Raw genomic sequence first — 13564 nt, 5'->3', positions numbered from 1 at the left:
TTATGCAGCAGTGTGCGCGCTTCACCACGCGTCACCGCGGGGAGGGAGGCACTGAAGGAGCATGGCCTGGGGAAGGGAGGAAGTGGGGTGTGGGAGTGTGGTGGTGATGAATATCTGGCCCGAAAAGTTGCTAGACTTCGTGAGGAGAAAAATGGGGAAGCGTAGAAGCTTATAAAAATGACATACTCACTGTGTGACGTTTCCTATAAACTGGCACTTAATGGATTTGTCAACTTGTCTGGACGGTGCCTTGTAGGTCGCAGAGGCTACACAGGTGAGCGCTAGCTGTGAGAACTGCCCTGTTTCGTTTCAGACTTCCTTTTTGTCATTAAAGAAATATTTTCCATGCTTTTATAGGCCTTAGTGGTTAAAAATGAAACAAAAACCAAGTTTCTCTAAAGGCTAAAATTATTGGTAAACCCTGAATTTAACTTTGCTAGCACTGGCCCCAGTGAGTTGTGGGTAACTCAGGTTTTTCTGATGCCCTTGTAAATATACTATTTCTGTTGATGAAATAAATGTGAGTCAAATACTCAGAAAGCATATGTAGGGGTTTTTGATGAGAGGAGAATTGATTGGAATAAAGTAACTTAAAAACGATAATGTGGAGCCCTGGCTGGCGTAGCTCAGTGGATTGAGCATGGGCCTGTGAACCAGAGGATCGCGGTTCGATTCCCAGTCAGGGCATATGCCTGGGTTGCAGGCCAGTTTCCAGCGGGGGACTCATGAGAGGCAACCATACATTGACATTTCTCTCCGTCTTTCCTTCCCTTTCCCTCTAGAGATAAATAAATAAAAATCTTTTAAAAAATGATAATGTGAAGTGAAATTCACAGTAACGGAAACCAATTGAGCCAAAGTCCATTTTGTTTCTTTGCCATTGAACATAGTCATCCTTCTCTCCTGAAGAGTTAAATCATACTAGAGTTGGGAAAAAGTTCAAGGAATTTGGTTTTCTAATAGGTAAAAGAACCAAGTAGAAACTTACATAATACTTTTTCCATTTTTCCTTTATTCAAAACTTACGAGTCATTGTGCTTTTTGCTTTTAAGTGCCTATGGTAATGGGAAAATTCTCTAGGGCAGAATGTTTAGCAAAATACTGTTCTACAGAGGATGTGTTACTGTATAGGAGATACCGGGTCAGATTCCTGAGTTTTGAAAATCAGAGTGCTTGTGCAATTTTTTTCCCTATTGATGTAGTTATATCCATTGTACTTGTATTGTGCAATTCTTGGAGGAATTAAATGTGTTATTTTGTCCTCATTTAATGTTTTCTAGGGTTCTACTTGAAAAAAATCTAAATTTGTAATTTTTATGTAAAATTCTGTTTTTTTAAAAAAATTATTGCTTTGAGAGAGAGATGATGGGGGGGAGAGAGTGAAACATTGATTCATTGTTCCCCTTATTTGTGCACTCACTGGTTAATTCTTGTATGTGCCCTGACGAGAATTGAACCCACAGCCTTAGTGTATTGGGATGTTGCTCTAACCAAGAGAGCTACTTGGCTGGGGCTAAACTTAATATTATTTTGAAAGACTGGAATGGTTAAAAAGTACTTTACTCAGTGTCGTAATGAGGTGATACAGTCAAACCTCAGTTCTTGAACCTCTGTCATCTCCTACAGTTCAGTTCTTGACCAAATTATACACGGAAAGAAGTGTCTCTGATTGTTGAACAGAACTTTGGTTCTTGACCGTACCACCCTCTCATGCTGACCCGCGTGACCAGTCATGCATCCCTAAGGTGTGATGGAGTCTGAACAAATCACTTCTGGAACAAATTTAGTGTGAGAACTGAGCTTCTACTGTACTATGAAAAATGTATTGACAGCAAGCTAACATTTGTAATGTACAATAATTCTTACTAAAGGGGTGGGCAAAAGTAGGTTTGCAGTTTGTACAAGAAATAATGCAGTAATTAATAAATAATTAATCTATTATTTATAATTCATTATTATTCATTTATTATTATAAATAAATAAATAATAGAAGAAGAAACTGTATTTTGTGTACTCAGACTGCAAACCTCCTTTTCCCTACCCTGTGTATAAAAATGTAACAAAATATATAGTTAAATAAACAGGTAGTAAGTTAAAAGTCAGGAGTTGGGTCTATCTCTATGCGTTGTTATTTACATTTTTATGCAGAATTGGTTGTGTACATTGGGAAATGATTACAGGCTCTGTTTGGCTCCCATTCTCCGACTTTTTGAGTGGTGGAGGTAGGCTCCTCTACTTGAGATTTTTCCCTTTGACACACAGGCCTTGATAGAAGCTCTGCTCTTAGTTCTGCTTTTGCAGCGTCCCGTACCCTTAGTGTGTTTCATTCTCATTTGGGCCGAGATGCTTTCTAATTTCTCAAAGAAATTTGGTTTCTTTTCCAACTTACTGACTGTTCAAGAGTACACTGAGTTCTAAGTATTGGGAATTTTCCAGTTATCCTTATGCTATGATTTGTAGTTTTACTCCATTAGAGTCAGAGAAGATGGTTAGATTGTTAGTATGTCTGTTTAAATTCAGGGGTTTTTTTTGCAGTGTGAATTTTCTGTTATTTATTTATTTATTTAAAAAGATGCCATTGTTTATGCTGTCACAGTTGTCCCAAAGACTTGTTTTGTGATGCCACATGGGCTCTGTAGTGGAAGGTGTCCCCTGTGTGCTTGGGGAGAATGTGTGCTCTGCCACATTCTCTGGGTGGGGTGCTGTGCGGGGGTCTGTGCAGGGGTCTGTGCGGGTCCCTGTGCTCCGCAGTGTCGTGCTGCTCCCCGTTCCCGTGTTGGTCCTCTGTCCCGCCGGTCTGTCGGTGTTCACTTTCTGTGCTTAGGCATTCTGATGCTGGGTGTGCGTGTACTGACAGTCATCGTGTAATTCTGGGGAATTGACCTTGGGCCACTGTGCAGTGTCTGTCTTTGTCTCCTGTGACACTTGGCTTCAGAGTTGTGCTCTCCTGGTGCCTTCCTGGTGACTGTGGTATAGCCCAGGAGAGTCCCTAGATTCATGTGCTTGCTGATCTGCAGAAGCTGAGCAATGCATTTGCCTTGTTCTGAACCGTAATATCTCTATTTCAATGGACTGTTAGTCCTCCTCATCAGCAGTTTCTCACTCTTTCACACATTTAGAACCTTTGTGTTTTTCATCATAATCATCATTAGTGGTTTGGACACAGCTCTAACTTCCATCCTTATAGTCTATTATGTTAAAGATATGTATATATTATCGGTATGTGCATATACATACATATGTATGTGGATATTGTGGATTATGTTAAATACATTTGTTTTTTAAACCAAAGCAAAGAAATGAAAAACACCTGGCCTTTTCTTTCCCTAGGCAATTCGAAGTTTTCAGGTGGCCCTTCATATCTGCCCGATGAACCCTGAAATCTGGAAGGAAGACCTCTCTTGGGCCAGGACGCTCCACGAGCAGCAGAAGGCAGCCCAGAGGATTAAGGAGAGAGCAGCACCGGCGGAAGCAACACACGGCTCGCCGAAGTCAATTCCTGACTATGACTTTGAGAGTGATGAGATTGTTGCTGTTTGTGCAGCTATTGCTGAAAAACAAAAGCCAGTGACAGCAAATAAAACAATGGTTATTGTGTCAGCTTCGGGGACGGTGGAGACGGTAACCGAGCAGGAAGACAGTGCTACGCCGCCCGACGGCTCTGTGTTTATCAAAGCCCGATGAGGCTAAGCAGGACTGGTTTGAATCTGCCTTTCTGGCTTGAAGTTTTAGGCCTGCAGGCATTTACTCGGGAGAAACTGGGCAAAACTGCTGTTTGTAAAATAAGTTGTTCACGTGAGGCATATACAAACTAACGGGTAGAATGACTATATAGTGTTTGGACTATGCTTTGATAAGTTATGGTTTAAACTTACTAAGCCTAGAATTCTGCCTACGATGGTTTTGATTAATAAACTTAATCCAAATATACAAGTGAATACATTTTAAAGATACAACTTGGAAATGAATGCTTGACTGGTGAATAACTTGATGGCCAGTGTTATTAAAATGTTGACTTGTTTTTATATAAAAGGAAGTCAGTGATTTGTTTCCCTCCTAAAAATATACTGCTGTTACTATTCAATCTTCTGGTTTTTGGTTTCGTTAGAGTAACTTTATCATAAAACTTGAATGTTTTTGATGTTTGTTTGGATTCAAGGTTTTCATTTGGTTATATGCAGATTCTTTGAAAGTTTGTCTGGAAATGCATGCAGATGTGTACATTCTGGACATTTTCTGCAGCTTCTCTTAATTCTAATTTATGCTTGTTTTGACTTTGACTTCAAAATAATTGTAATCACGGTAGTTGTCACCTTCAGTATTTGTTGGATGTAGGAAGTACTGATAAATGTGAGAATGATGTGTTTTTTTTTAAGCAATGGTAGATTATCTTTAACACAAGTAATTCACTTTTTAAAAAATATGTTTCATTGATTATACTATTACAGTCATCCCAATTTTTTACCCCTTTGACCTTTTCCACCTAGTATCCTTAGTTCATGTCCATGGGTCATGCATGTAAGTTCTTTGGCTTCTCCATTTCCTATTCTGTTCGTAATTAACATCCCCCTATTTTGTACCTTCCAATTTGTGCTTCTTAATCCCTATACCTTTCCCTCTATTTTCCCTCTCCCCCCCTCCCAACTGATAACCCTCCACATGATCTCTAGATCTGTAATTCCGTTTCTGTTGTGCTTGTTTGCTTAGTTTGTTATTTGGATTCAATTATTGATAGTTGTGAATTTATTGCTATTTTAATGTTCATCATTTTGATCTTACTTTTCTTGTATAATATTCCCTTTAGCATTTTATGTAATAACGGCTTCATGATGATGAACTCTCTGAGCTTTACCTTATCTAGGAAACGCTTTGTCTGCCCTTCCATTCTAAAGAGTAGCTTTGCTGGATAGAGTAATCTAGGTTGTAGATCCTTGCTTTTATCACTTTGAATACTTCTTGTGAATGCCATCACTTTGAATGCCAGTCTCCTCTATTCTTAGAGGAGCTGACAGTCTTATGGGAGCTCCTTTGTAGGTAATTATCTGCTTTTCTCTTGCTGCTTTTAAGATTCTCTATCTTTAACCTTTGACATTTTAATTATGATGTGTCTTGGTATGGTCCTCTTTGGGTCCAATTTGTTTTGGACTCTCTGTACTTCCTGGACTTGTATGTCTATTTCCTTCACCTAATTGGGGAGGTTTTTCATTATTTTTTTCAAATAAGCTTTCAATTTCTTGTTCTTCCTCTTCTCCTTCTGGCACCCCTATGATTCAGATCAGTTGGTACATTTAAAGGTGTTCCAGAGGTTCCTATCCTCTCTTTGTTTTTATGAATTCTTTTTTCTTCCTGCTGTTCTGGTTGAATGCTTTTTCCTTCCTTGTGTTCCAAATTGTTGATTTGATTCTCTGCTTTATCCTCTTCACTCTTGATTCCCTGCAGACTTTTCTTTATTTCACTTGATGCAACCTTCATTTCTGCCTGGGTCTTTTCTATGGCATTGAAGTATCCAGTGAGTTCCTGGAGCATCCTGATAACCAGTATTTTGAACTGTGCATCTGGTAGGTAGCTTATCTCCATTTCATTTAGATCTTTTTCTGGAGTTTTGTTCTGTTCTTTCATTTGGGCCATATTTCTTTGTCTCCTCATTTTGGCAGCCTCCCTGTGTTTGTTTCTGTGTATTAGGTAGAGCTGCTTTGACTCCCTGTCTTAACTCACCTGGTAAGTTGTGTGGGGTGGAGCCTTGGGTCATCTCTAGGTGAGGGGAACTTGTGTCATCCCTCTGTTGCTCTGTGTGGGTGAGGGCCTGCAGAGGGGACAATGCACTGCCTGGCCTCTGTAGTTTTGTCTGGGAGGAAGCTGTCTCCCGACTCGCACGTTACTTCCTCCCCCCATATTCCCCTGGTACCCTTTTAGCTGTTGCCCTTGTCCTGAATCCCAGAAGGGTGGGTCTGTGTGAGTCCTAAGTCCGTTGTGGGCCCTTTAAGAGGACGGAGTTTCTTCTGCCCACACTCCACTCCCACTGGTTTTCATAGCCAGAAGTTATGGGGACTTACATTCCTGGCACTGGGACCCTGGGCTGGGTGGTCTGGACTGGGGCTGGGATCCCTCACTCCTGAGGTGTCCTCCTCATTTTTTTATCCACCACACATGAATGTGATACCACCCTTCCTGTCTCCACGCCTCTCTGCACCTCCCAGGGTCTCTACCCCTGCTACCATCTGGATGAATGTGGCTTCTTTAAATCCTTGAAATCCTCAACCAGATTTTCTGACAATTCTGGGTGATAATTATTTTGTGGTGTAGCTATATTATTTGCTAGTTGTTCGTAGAGGTAAAGGGTGTTTACCTCTGCCTCCATCTTGATTGGAAGTTGCAAGTCATTTTTTAGATGTACATTTTTCAAAATGAATGGCTCTTGTAGCTATATCATAAATTGTACTGCAACATTGTCCTGGTCACACGCAGTATTTTCTTTATTTTTAAAAGCTTAAAGCCCTGATCAGTGTGGCTTTGGGGTTGGGGCATCATCCTACAAACCAAAAGGTCGCTTGTTCAGCCAGGGCACACGCCTGGGTTGCAGGCTTGGGCTCCGGTTGGGGGTGCTCAAGAGACAACAGGTCAGTGTTTCTCTTGTACACCAATGTTTCTCTCCCTGTCTTTTCTCCCTTCCCCTCTCTCTAAAAATAAATTTTAAAAATCTTTTTTAAAAAAGCTTAAAAGCCTTGAAAGTACCTTATCATTTGCTTATAACTTTTCAGCTGATGGTTTGGGATTCCTTTTGTAGATAACTTGTTTGGAACTAGTCAGTAAAATGAGAAATAATAATAATAATTTGAAATAACTAAATTGTATCTTTCTTAAAAAAAGTAAGGATGCGACTGTTAGCGTTCCAGTGGGTGACTAACCTAGGCACAGCACACATGGAAACTAACGTGTGATTTGTGGTACGATCCCACGAGTGGAGAAGGGCGTACCGAAGAAATAGTTCATTGAAACATCACAGGGATGTGCACAGGTCAGTGGTGCCATTGCCGATGTGAATGACTATTTTTGTAGTGCGTACATTGCAGTGCCGTTACATAGAACTGCTGGGAACTGTTTCTTCCGACACTCAGGGAGCTACTATTGACATACAGTCAACTTTGTTAGAGATGAAAGTGTGTGACTTTATTTTAAGAAATCTAATCCTGTCGGAGTGTGTAAGTAATGGTTTATATTTTTCTGAGATGATTTGTGAAATTTTTCTTTCAGTGGAATGTTTACCTCTTTTTTCAGAGTCGGAGAAGTCAGCACTTGCCTGGAAAAGTATTACATTTTCCCCAAAGTTATATAAGAAAATTAGCTCTGGTTGGAGAGGTCAGTTTTAGAATGATCCAAGGAAAAAACAAATAATAATTCTATTTTATTTTGTTTAATAAGAAATATTTTCAAAGGGTAGATAGTTGGGCGTCTAGAGAAGTTGGTATGTTGTTTTGAGTAATGGGTATTTGTTTATTGTGTAATTTGTGAATAGTTTTTTATGTATTTTAATGTTTTGCCTATTTTGTGTTATGAGCTTTTGAAAAGTTAGATTGATTTCTTTCTTATGTGAAATAAAACATGTAAAGCATGTTGTATAGTATCTCACATGGGAATTACTCAGTAAATGCTAGCTTTTTCTGTGAAGAGCTTGAATCAGTTTGGAGATAGTGAATAATTTAGGAATATATTAATTCTTCCAATTTTAAGAAGGGAAGAGAATTTCTTTGTAATTTTTTTCTTATCTGAAAGTGATAAGTCACTGCTTTCGATGCTGCGGGCCGGGTGTCTACCGGTTGGGGATTGTTCCTGGAATGAGGTCTGTATTCTCGGCCCCCAAATGGCAGGACCCAGGATGCAGTGCGTGCTGCCACCCGATGCTGCCTAGAGCCCGGTATTTCCTTTCGAGTGACATCCGCAGGCCGGGTTCGTCCCTTCCTCACTCAGATGTAAGACATAAAGTGCTGTACATGTAGAATGGGGGAGAAGAAATAATTAGGGAGAATAGAGGCAGCTCATTTCTCCAGGCCCCAGGAGATGCTTAGCTAACACTCTTCCATGCACGAAGAGAAAAACGCACACGTTACTTTATTTATAAGGACGTGGATACTGATGTGATGACATTTACTCAACTTACTAACTGAATAGCACATTTTCTTACCTGAAAGAAAAATAACTGATGTTCATGGTAGTAATATAATTAAATATGTTTTCTGTGCTTTCTGAAATACCACCAGACATGAAAATCAAATGGAATAAAGTTTGTGTGTTTCTTGGTTGAACGTTGTGTGGCCTAGGTGCTCAGTAGCCAGGACACTACACATCCACGCCATGCTTGGTAATTTGAGGGTCACACACACACTATTCTCCAGACAACAGGTTCTTAGATGTTGGACTATTTGTCTTAAATCTGCTAACAAATGCCACATAAACATTGAAAAGTCATGCGAGGTACAGATCGCAGGGCCTGGATCTGTTACCTCCGGGGTCTTTGCCCAGCATTTTATGCTAGCAGTCTCGGGGTGGGATGCTTTTACGCTGATGCTGTGTGGCCAGACCGTAATGAAGACAAAAGAGGCGAGTCTCAGAAAGCTGGAGTTTCCTAGATTACAGCTGATCAGGATGGCCTTTTTAGTTCGAGCATTACGCTTGATGTCACAGTAGCGAAAGCTCGTTTCATTGCCTTTCCCAGCAGTTGGGAAGTGGTCGGTCATGGCTTCAGTTTCAGGGTTCCTGAGTCAGAGGCCTTTCTCAACTGACTTGGGACTTCGATTTCATGATGTGATGTACCTGCATGAGTTTTGAGTTGGCACAAGAACCATAATTTCATAATTATCTTCAAATCAATAGCTGTATTAGTGTGTGGTTCTTTTTCCTGAGAGATTATTACACTAAAAGTATATTTTGTAATTGGTGGCATTTTTGGATTGAGAAAGTAATTATTTTTAACCAGTACTATAGAAAACTGTAAATGGTGTACTCATTACCCGAGTAAATTGAAGCACGTCAGTTTAGTCACTTGCAGTTAAATATGCTCACCTGAACGGAAGGCAAGGGGTGGCCCGATGCTGAGCGTACCATGAATTGTGCCTTAGTGTGTGTTGTGTGTGATCATCGCCTGCTGTGTGTGCCACGGTGGCAGAAAGGTAGAGAACTGTGGATCTTCACTTGGCTGGGAAGGCAGGGGTGAAGTTGGCTTCCTTTCACAGGCAGGACCTCTGTGCTGCTTTGGACATCCATTAACCAAGGAATCCTGATCTCTCCCTTTCTTTGCTCTCCCTCATCGGCAGGAGAGGGAGTTTAGGGTAAGTCACTGGACATGAAAGCTCCTTTCTCCCCTTCTTTGGGCTGATGGTGCCTGCGGAGAGCCGAGCCTTACGGACACGTAGGCCTTGCAGTGAAGGCCGTCTGTCTGCCTCCCCGTGGCTGTGCGGGGCTGCCCACGCCTTGGCGAGCAGGCCTGTCTAATTCGGGGTTGATACTAAGTGGCCGCTGTTGGCACAGACCTAAATTACATCCTTTAACCCAGACCTCTTCAGCAGTAAATCTGACATTCTGACTCTCCAGCTGCCTGCCTCCTTTTTTCCTTCAAGTAGCTCAGAAATTAGGAGAGGATGGGGGCCATTACATGACTCCCTCTAACCCCAACGAAGATCAATGCAGATTATATTTGCAAGTGAGCACAGACAGAAACCAAATTAGGACATTTTTCCTTATTTCAGATTTTTTTAACCATGCAAATTCTATTGAAACTGGGTGATGCTAGTTACAAGGTAACATGTAAACATTTGTTCAAATATAATTTACATATAATAAAACACCCATTGTAAACACACAGTTGGAGGAGTTTAGACAAATGTGAACGCCTGTGCAATCAGTCACCATTACCACCGAGATGTGGGCTGTTTCCAGCACCCAGAACGTCCTCTTAGGCCCGTTTGCAGTCTTTCCCCTCCACCCCGACGGCCAGCACTCTCCTCCTCCCTGTGGCTGTAAGTTAGATTTGACTGTTCTGGAATTTCAGGGACAGGGATGTACTCTGCGCCTGACGTTGTTGCTCAGTGTAATCCTTTTGAAATCTGTGTTGAGCTTGATCCATGTTATTGTGCATATCAGTAATGTGTTCCTTTTTATCGCTGAGTATTATTCTGTGATATGGGTATACCACAGTTTGTGGCTTTTCATATTGTTCATGGACATCCGGGTTGTTGGTGAAGACCTGAAGCTTTGATCTATTGTAAATAAAGGCGCTATGTGTGTATGAAACCAGTCTGTGTGTAGATGTGTGGTTTCATCCCTCCTGGTAAATACCTGGGGGCAGCATTGCCCCCATACACACTCAGCCTGTGGTGAGTATATGTAACTTCAGAGGGGACTGTGAAGCTTGCGCAGTTTGTATTCCTACCCGCAGTGGAGGGAAAAGTTTCAGTTGCTCTGTATCCTTGTCGGTGCTTGGTATAGTCATTGTTTTTCATTTGAGTCAATTTAGTGGATGAGCAGTGGTATCTTGGTAGTTTTAATATAATACATTTCTGTGGTGATTGATGTGACATTTGTATCTTCTTTTGAGAAGTGCCTGTTCAAGTATTTTGCCCCACTTTAGGTTGAGTTATCCTGGAGCTCTAAGATTTTTTTTTCTGTATTCTGGATAGAAATTCTTTATGAGATATGTGTATTGTAAATAGTTTATCCTTCTCTGTGGCTTGCCTCTTTGTTAATGACACTTTTTGAAGAGCAGAAGTTTTTAATTTTGATGGAGTCTAATTTTTGTATTTTTTTCTTTGATGGTTATAGTTTCTGTAGGCTGGGAAATTACTTCAAAATCAGAAAGATTTTCTATGTTTCTGTTAGAAGTTTACAGTCTTAGCTTTTAGAGTTGGGTCTGTGATCCATTCCACGTTCACTTTATGTGTGATGATGAGGTCAAGGTTGAGTTTTGTTCTGATGTCCAGTTAGTCGAGCACTGTCCATTGGAGAAGCTGTCCTTTCCTGTTGAAATACCTTGGCATCTTTGTTGAGCGTCAGTTCACCAGGCACGGAAGGTTTGTCTGAGCTCTGTGCTCTGTTACACCGATCTGTATGTCTATTCTTATGCCAGTAACAAACTGTCTTGATTACTAGCTCAAAAATCATTTTTAAAAATCAGTGATTTTTCCAATTTTATTCCTCCCTCTGCACTCCTTCCCCCCAAAAAACTTTTTTTGCTTTTCTAGTCTCTTTGCCTTTCCATATACATTTTAGAATCAACTTGGCTCTCTTTACATGCAAGTCTGCCTGGATTTTGATTGGAATTGTGTTTCCACTATAAATTAGTTCAGGAAGAATTGCCATCTTAACAATGTTGTGTCTTTGAATCCATGATTGTCGCGGCATAACTGTCATTGTTTTAGGTCTGCCTTCATGTTTTTTAGTTATCTGTGGGTAGGTCTTGCCCGTATTAAGTTTATCCCTAAATATTTCATGTCTTTAATGCTATTACAGGGAGTGCTTTTAAAATCATCTCTTCCAATTTGATACTATTACATAGAAATACAAGTGATTTTTGTATATTGACTATGTAGCCCTTGAGGGTCAAATGTTCTTTCTTGTCACAAGTCTCTTTTTGTCTGGTTCCATTTCTGCAGTACCTTGAGAGCAGTAATGAGATGATAACTTGGAGCTTCCTAGACTTGGGTTTGGTGGTGGGGGAGGGGCGAAAGAGACAAGACTTCTGGCTCATTTTGTTTTGAAATCAGTACAATTTAGGGAAAAGGAATATTTAACATTAAGGTTTATGGCCCCAGGCGTAGCTATTAGTAAATACAAATTTGCCTTGATTGTTCCATGGCTTTTTCTGTCTGTGACTCCAGTAAGAAACTTGTGGAGAGGGGTGGCTGTGTTTTGAGAAAGGACTCTTGCACTCTGCGGTCTTAATGGTCCAAGTAGCTGAATGCGGGGGCCCACCAGGCCGCAGGGGATCAAGGACAGAGTTCTCCACTGTGAGAATGGTGGATGAACTTGGTTTCTGGTCCCTGGAGCCGGCGGGTACCTTGACATTTTCCTAACCTTCTAGTTCCCAGCCTTGAAGGATATAACAAGATTTTGGCATGAGTGTCATGTTCCAAGACGGTTATGAGAACTTCTTGCCCTTTTGATAGCTTAAGGGAGTGCACGAACTTTGAAAAACAACATTGTTTCTAGTTCCTTGCAGTCTTGCTTCAGGTGTTAGCAGTTTGTTTATAAGACAGCTGTTCCTTGAATAAAGTTGCCATTTGCCAGCAGAGCATTTGGTCCTCTCCATTCTTTCAGTCCCTCGCCTCACCTCGCGACCACCCTTGCTGCAGCGGGCTGCGGCAGCTGAACATATTTTCTATGATACCTGACCTGGTTGTTTGGACAGTTGTCTTAGAGATTATGAGATGGTGTTGGAATTACTTGTCTGCTGTGTATCCTGTTGGGACAAGGTAAGATTTCATACCAGGTATTAACTTGAAGCTCTATATGGTCTTGAACAAGGTTCCCACAAAAAACTATCTGTGTGTAATGCAGCTGGTAAGCCTTATAAATAAATGTGGAAGAAAGAGTAAATGTGGGTGGCAAATAATATTGGTGTTTTTCTTCTTTGGCTATTTTTTCAAGAACAAACCAGACCTTCCTTGGCTGAGTAGCTTAATGGGTTGCAGTGTCATCTCGATACACCAAGGTTGTGGGTTCGATCCCCTGTCAGGGCACATGCAAGAATCAGCCATTGAATGCATAGATAAGTGGAACAACAAATTGATGTTCCTCTTGCTCTCTAAAAAAATCAGTAAAAAAATATAAAAACAGATGTTCTCCAAACTCTAAAAGAAAGAAAAAGAATCCAGACCTAACAATAAAGACATTGTGTGGACTGAATTGTGCCCCACCCCCATTCATATGATGACTATCTAATTCCCATTGTGACTGCTTGGAGATAGGGCCTTTCCGGAGATAATGGAGGTTAAGTGACAAAGGTAAATTATCCTTAAATTATCAAGGATGTTCTAGGTCAGGCCACAATGAAGGTGGGCCCAAGCCAAGATGCCTAGTGTCTATAAGAAGAGAGACACCAGGGATGTGTGTGCACAGAGAGAGACCGTGTGATGGCGCCACAAGGAGGTGGCCATCTGCAAACCAGAAAGAGAGCACATTCCAAGAATCAGGTCTGCCAGCACCTTGATCTTGGACATCCAGCTTCCAGAACTATGAGAAAATAAATTTCTGCTGAAGTTGCCCAATCTGTGGTATTTTGTTATGGCAGCCCTAGCAAACTAATACAGACATATAACCCAATTAAAATGATTTGAATAGACGTTTTTCCTGGCCAATAAGCATATGAAAAGATTCTCAGCATCATTAGTTACTAGGGAAATGCAAATCAAATCTACAGTTGACCACTCCATACTGTTAGGATGGCTATAATCAGAAACAGGGACAATAACAAGTATTGACGAGGACATGGAGAAACTGGAACTTTTGTATTTTGCTGGTGGGGGTGTAAAATGGTGCGGCCACTTGGAAAAAATCATTTGGTAGGTCCTCAAAA

The 13564-nt window shown here is 40.9% G+C and overlaps 1 protein-coding gene across 3 annotated transcripts in view; it reads left to right on the top strand.

Moving 5' to 3' along the window:
* The window catches only part of TTC33 (tetratricopeptide repeat domain 33), a 30066-nt gene extending 25982 nt beyond the window's left edge, over positions 1-4084 (top strand). For all 3 annotated transcript variants that reach the window (XM_037063229.1, XM_037063227.1, XM_037063228.1), the window contains one exon: positions 3331-4084. In XM_037063229.1, the coding sequence (XP_036919124.1) occupies positions 3331-3684 (354 nt within the window). In that variant the 3' untranslated portion in view covers positions 3685-4084. The remainder of the gene's footprint in view (positions 1-3330) is intronic.
* Positions 4085-13564: the final 9480 nt, after the last annotated feature.

This window comes from Sturnira hondurensis, unplaced genomic scaffold, assembly GCF_014824575.4.
Source record: "Sturnira hondurensis isolate 20B ecotype Veracruz unplaced genomic scaffold, ASM1482457v3 Scaffold0014384, whole genome shotgun sequence".
NCBI lineage: Eukaryota > Metazoa > Chordata > Mammalia > Chiroptera > Phyllostomidae > Sturnira > Sturnira hondurensis.
The sequence above is the reverse complement of the archived record's forward strand: the minus strand, read 5'-3'. Positions and strand labels throughout refer to the sequence as shown.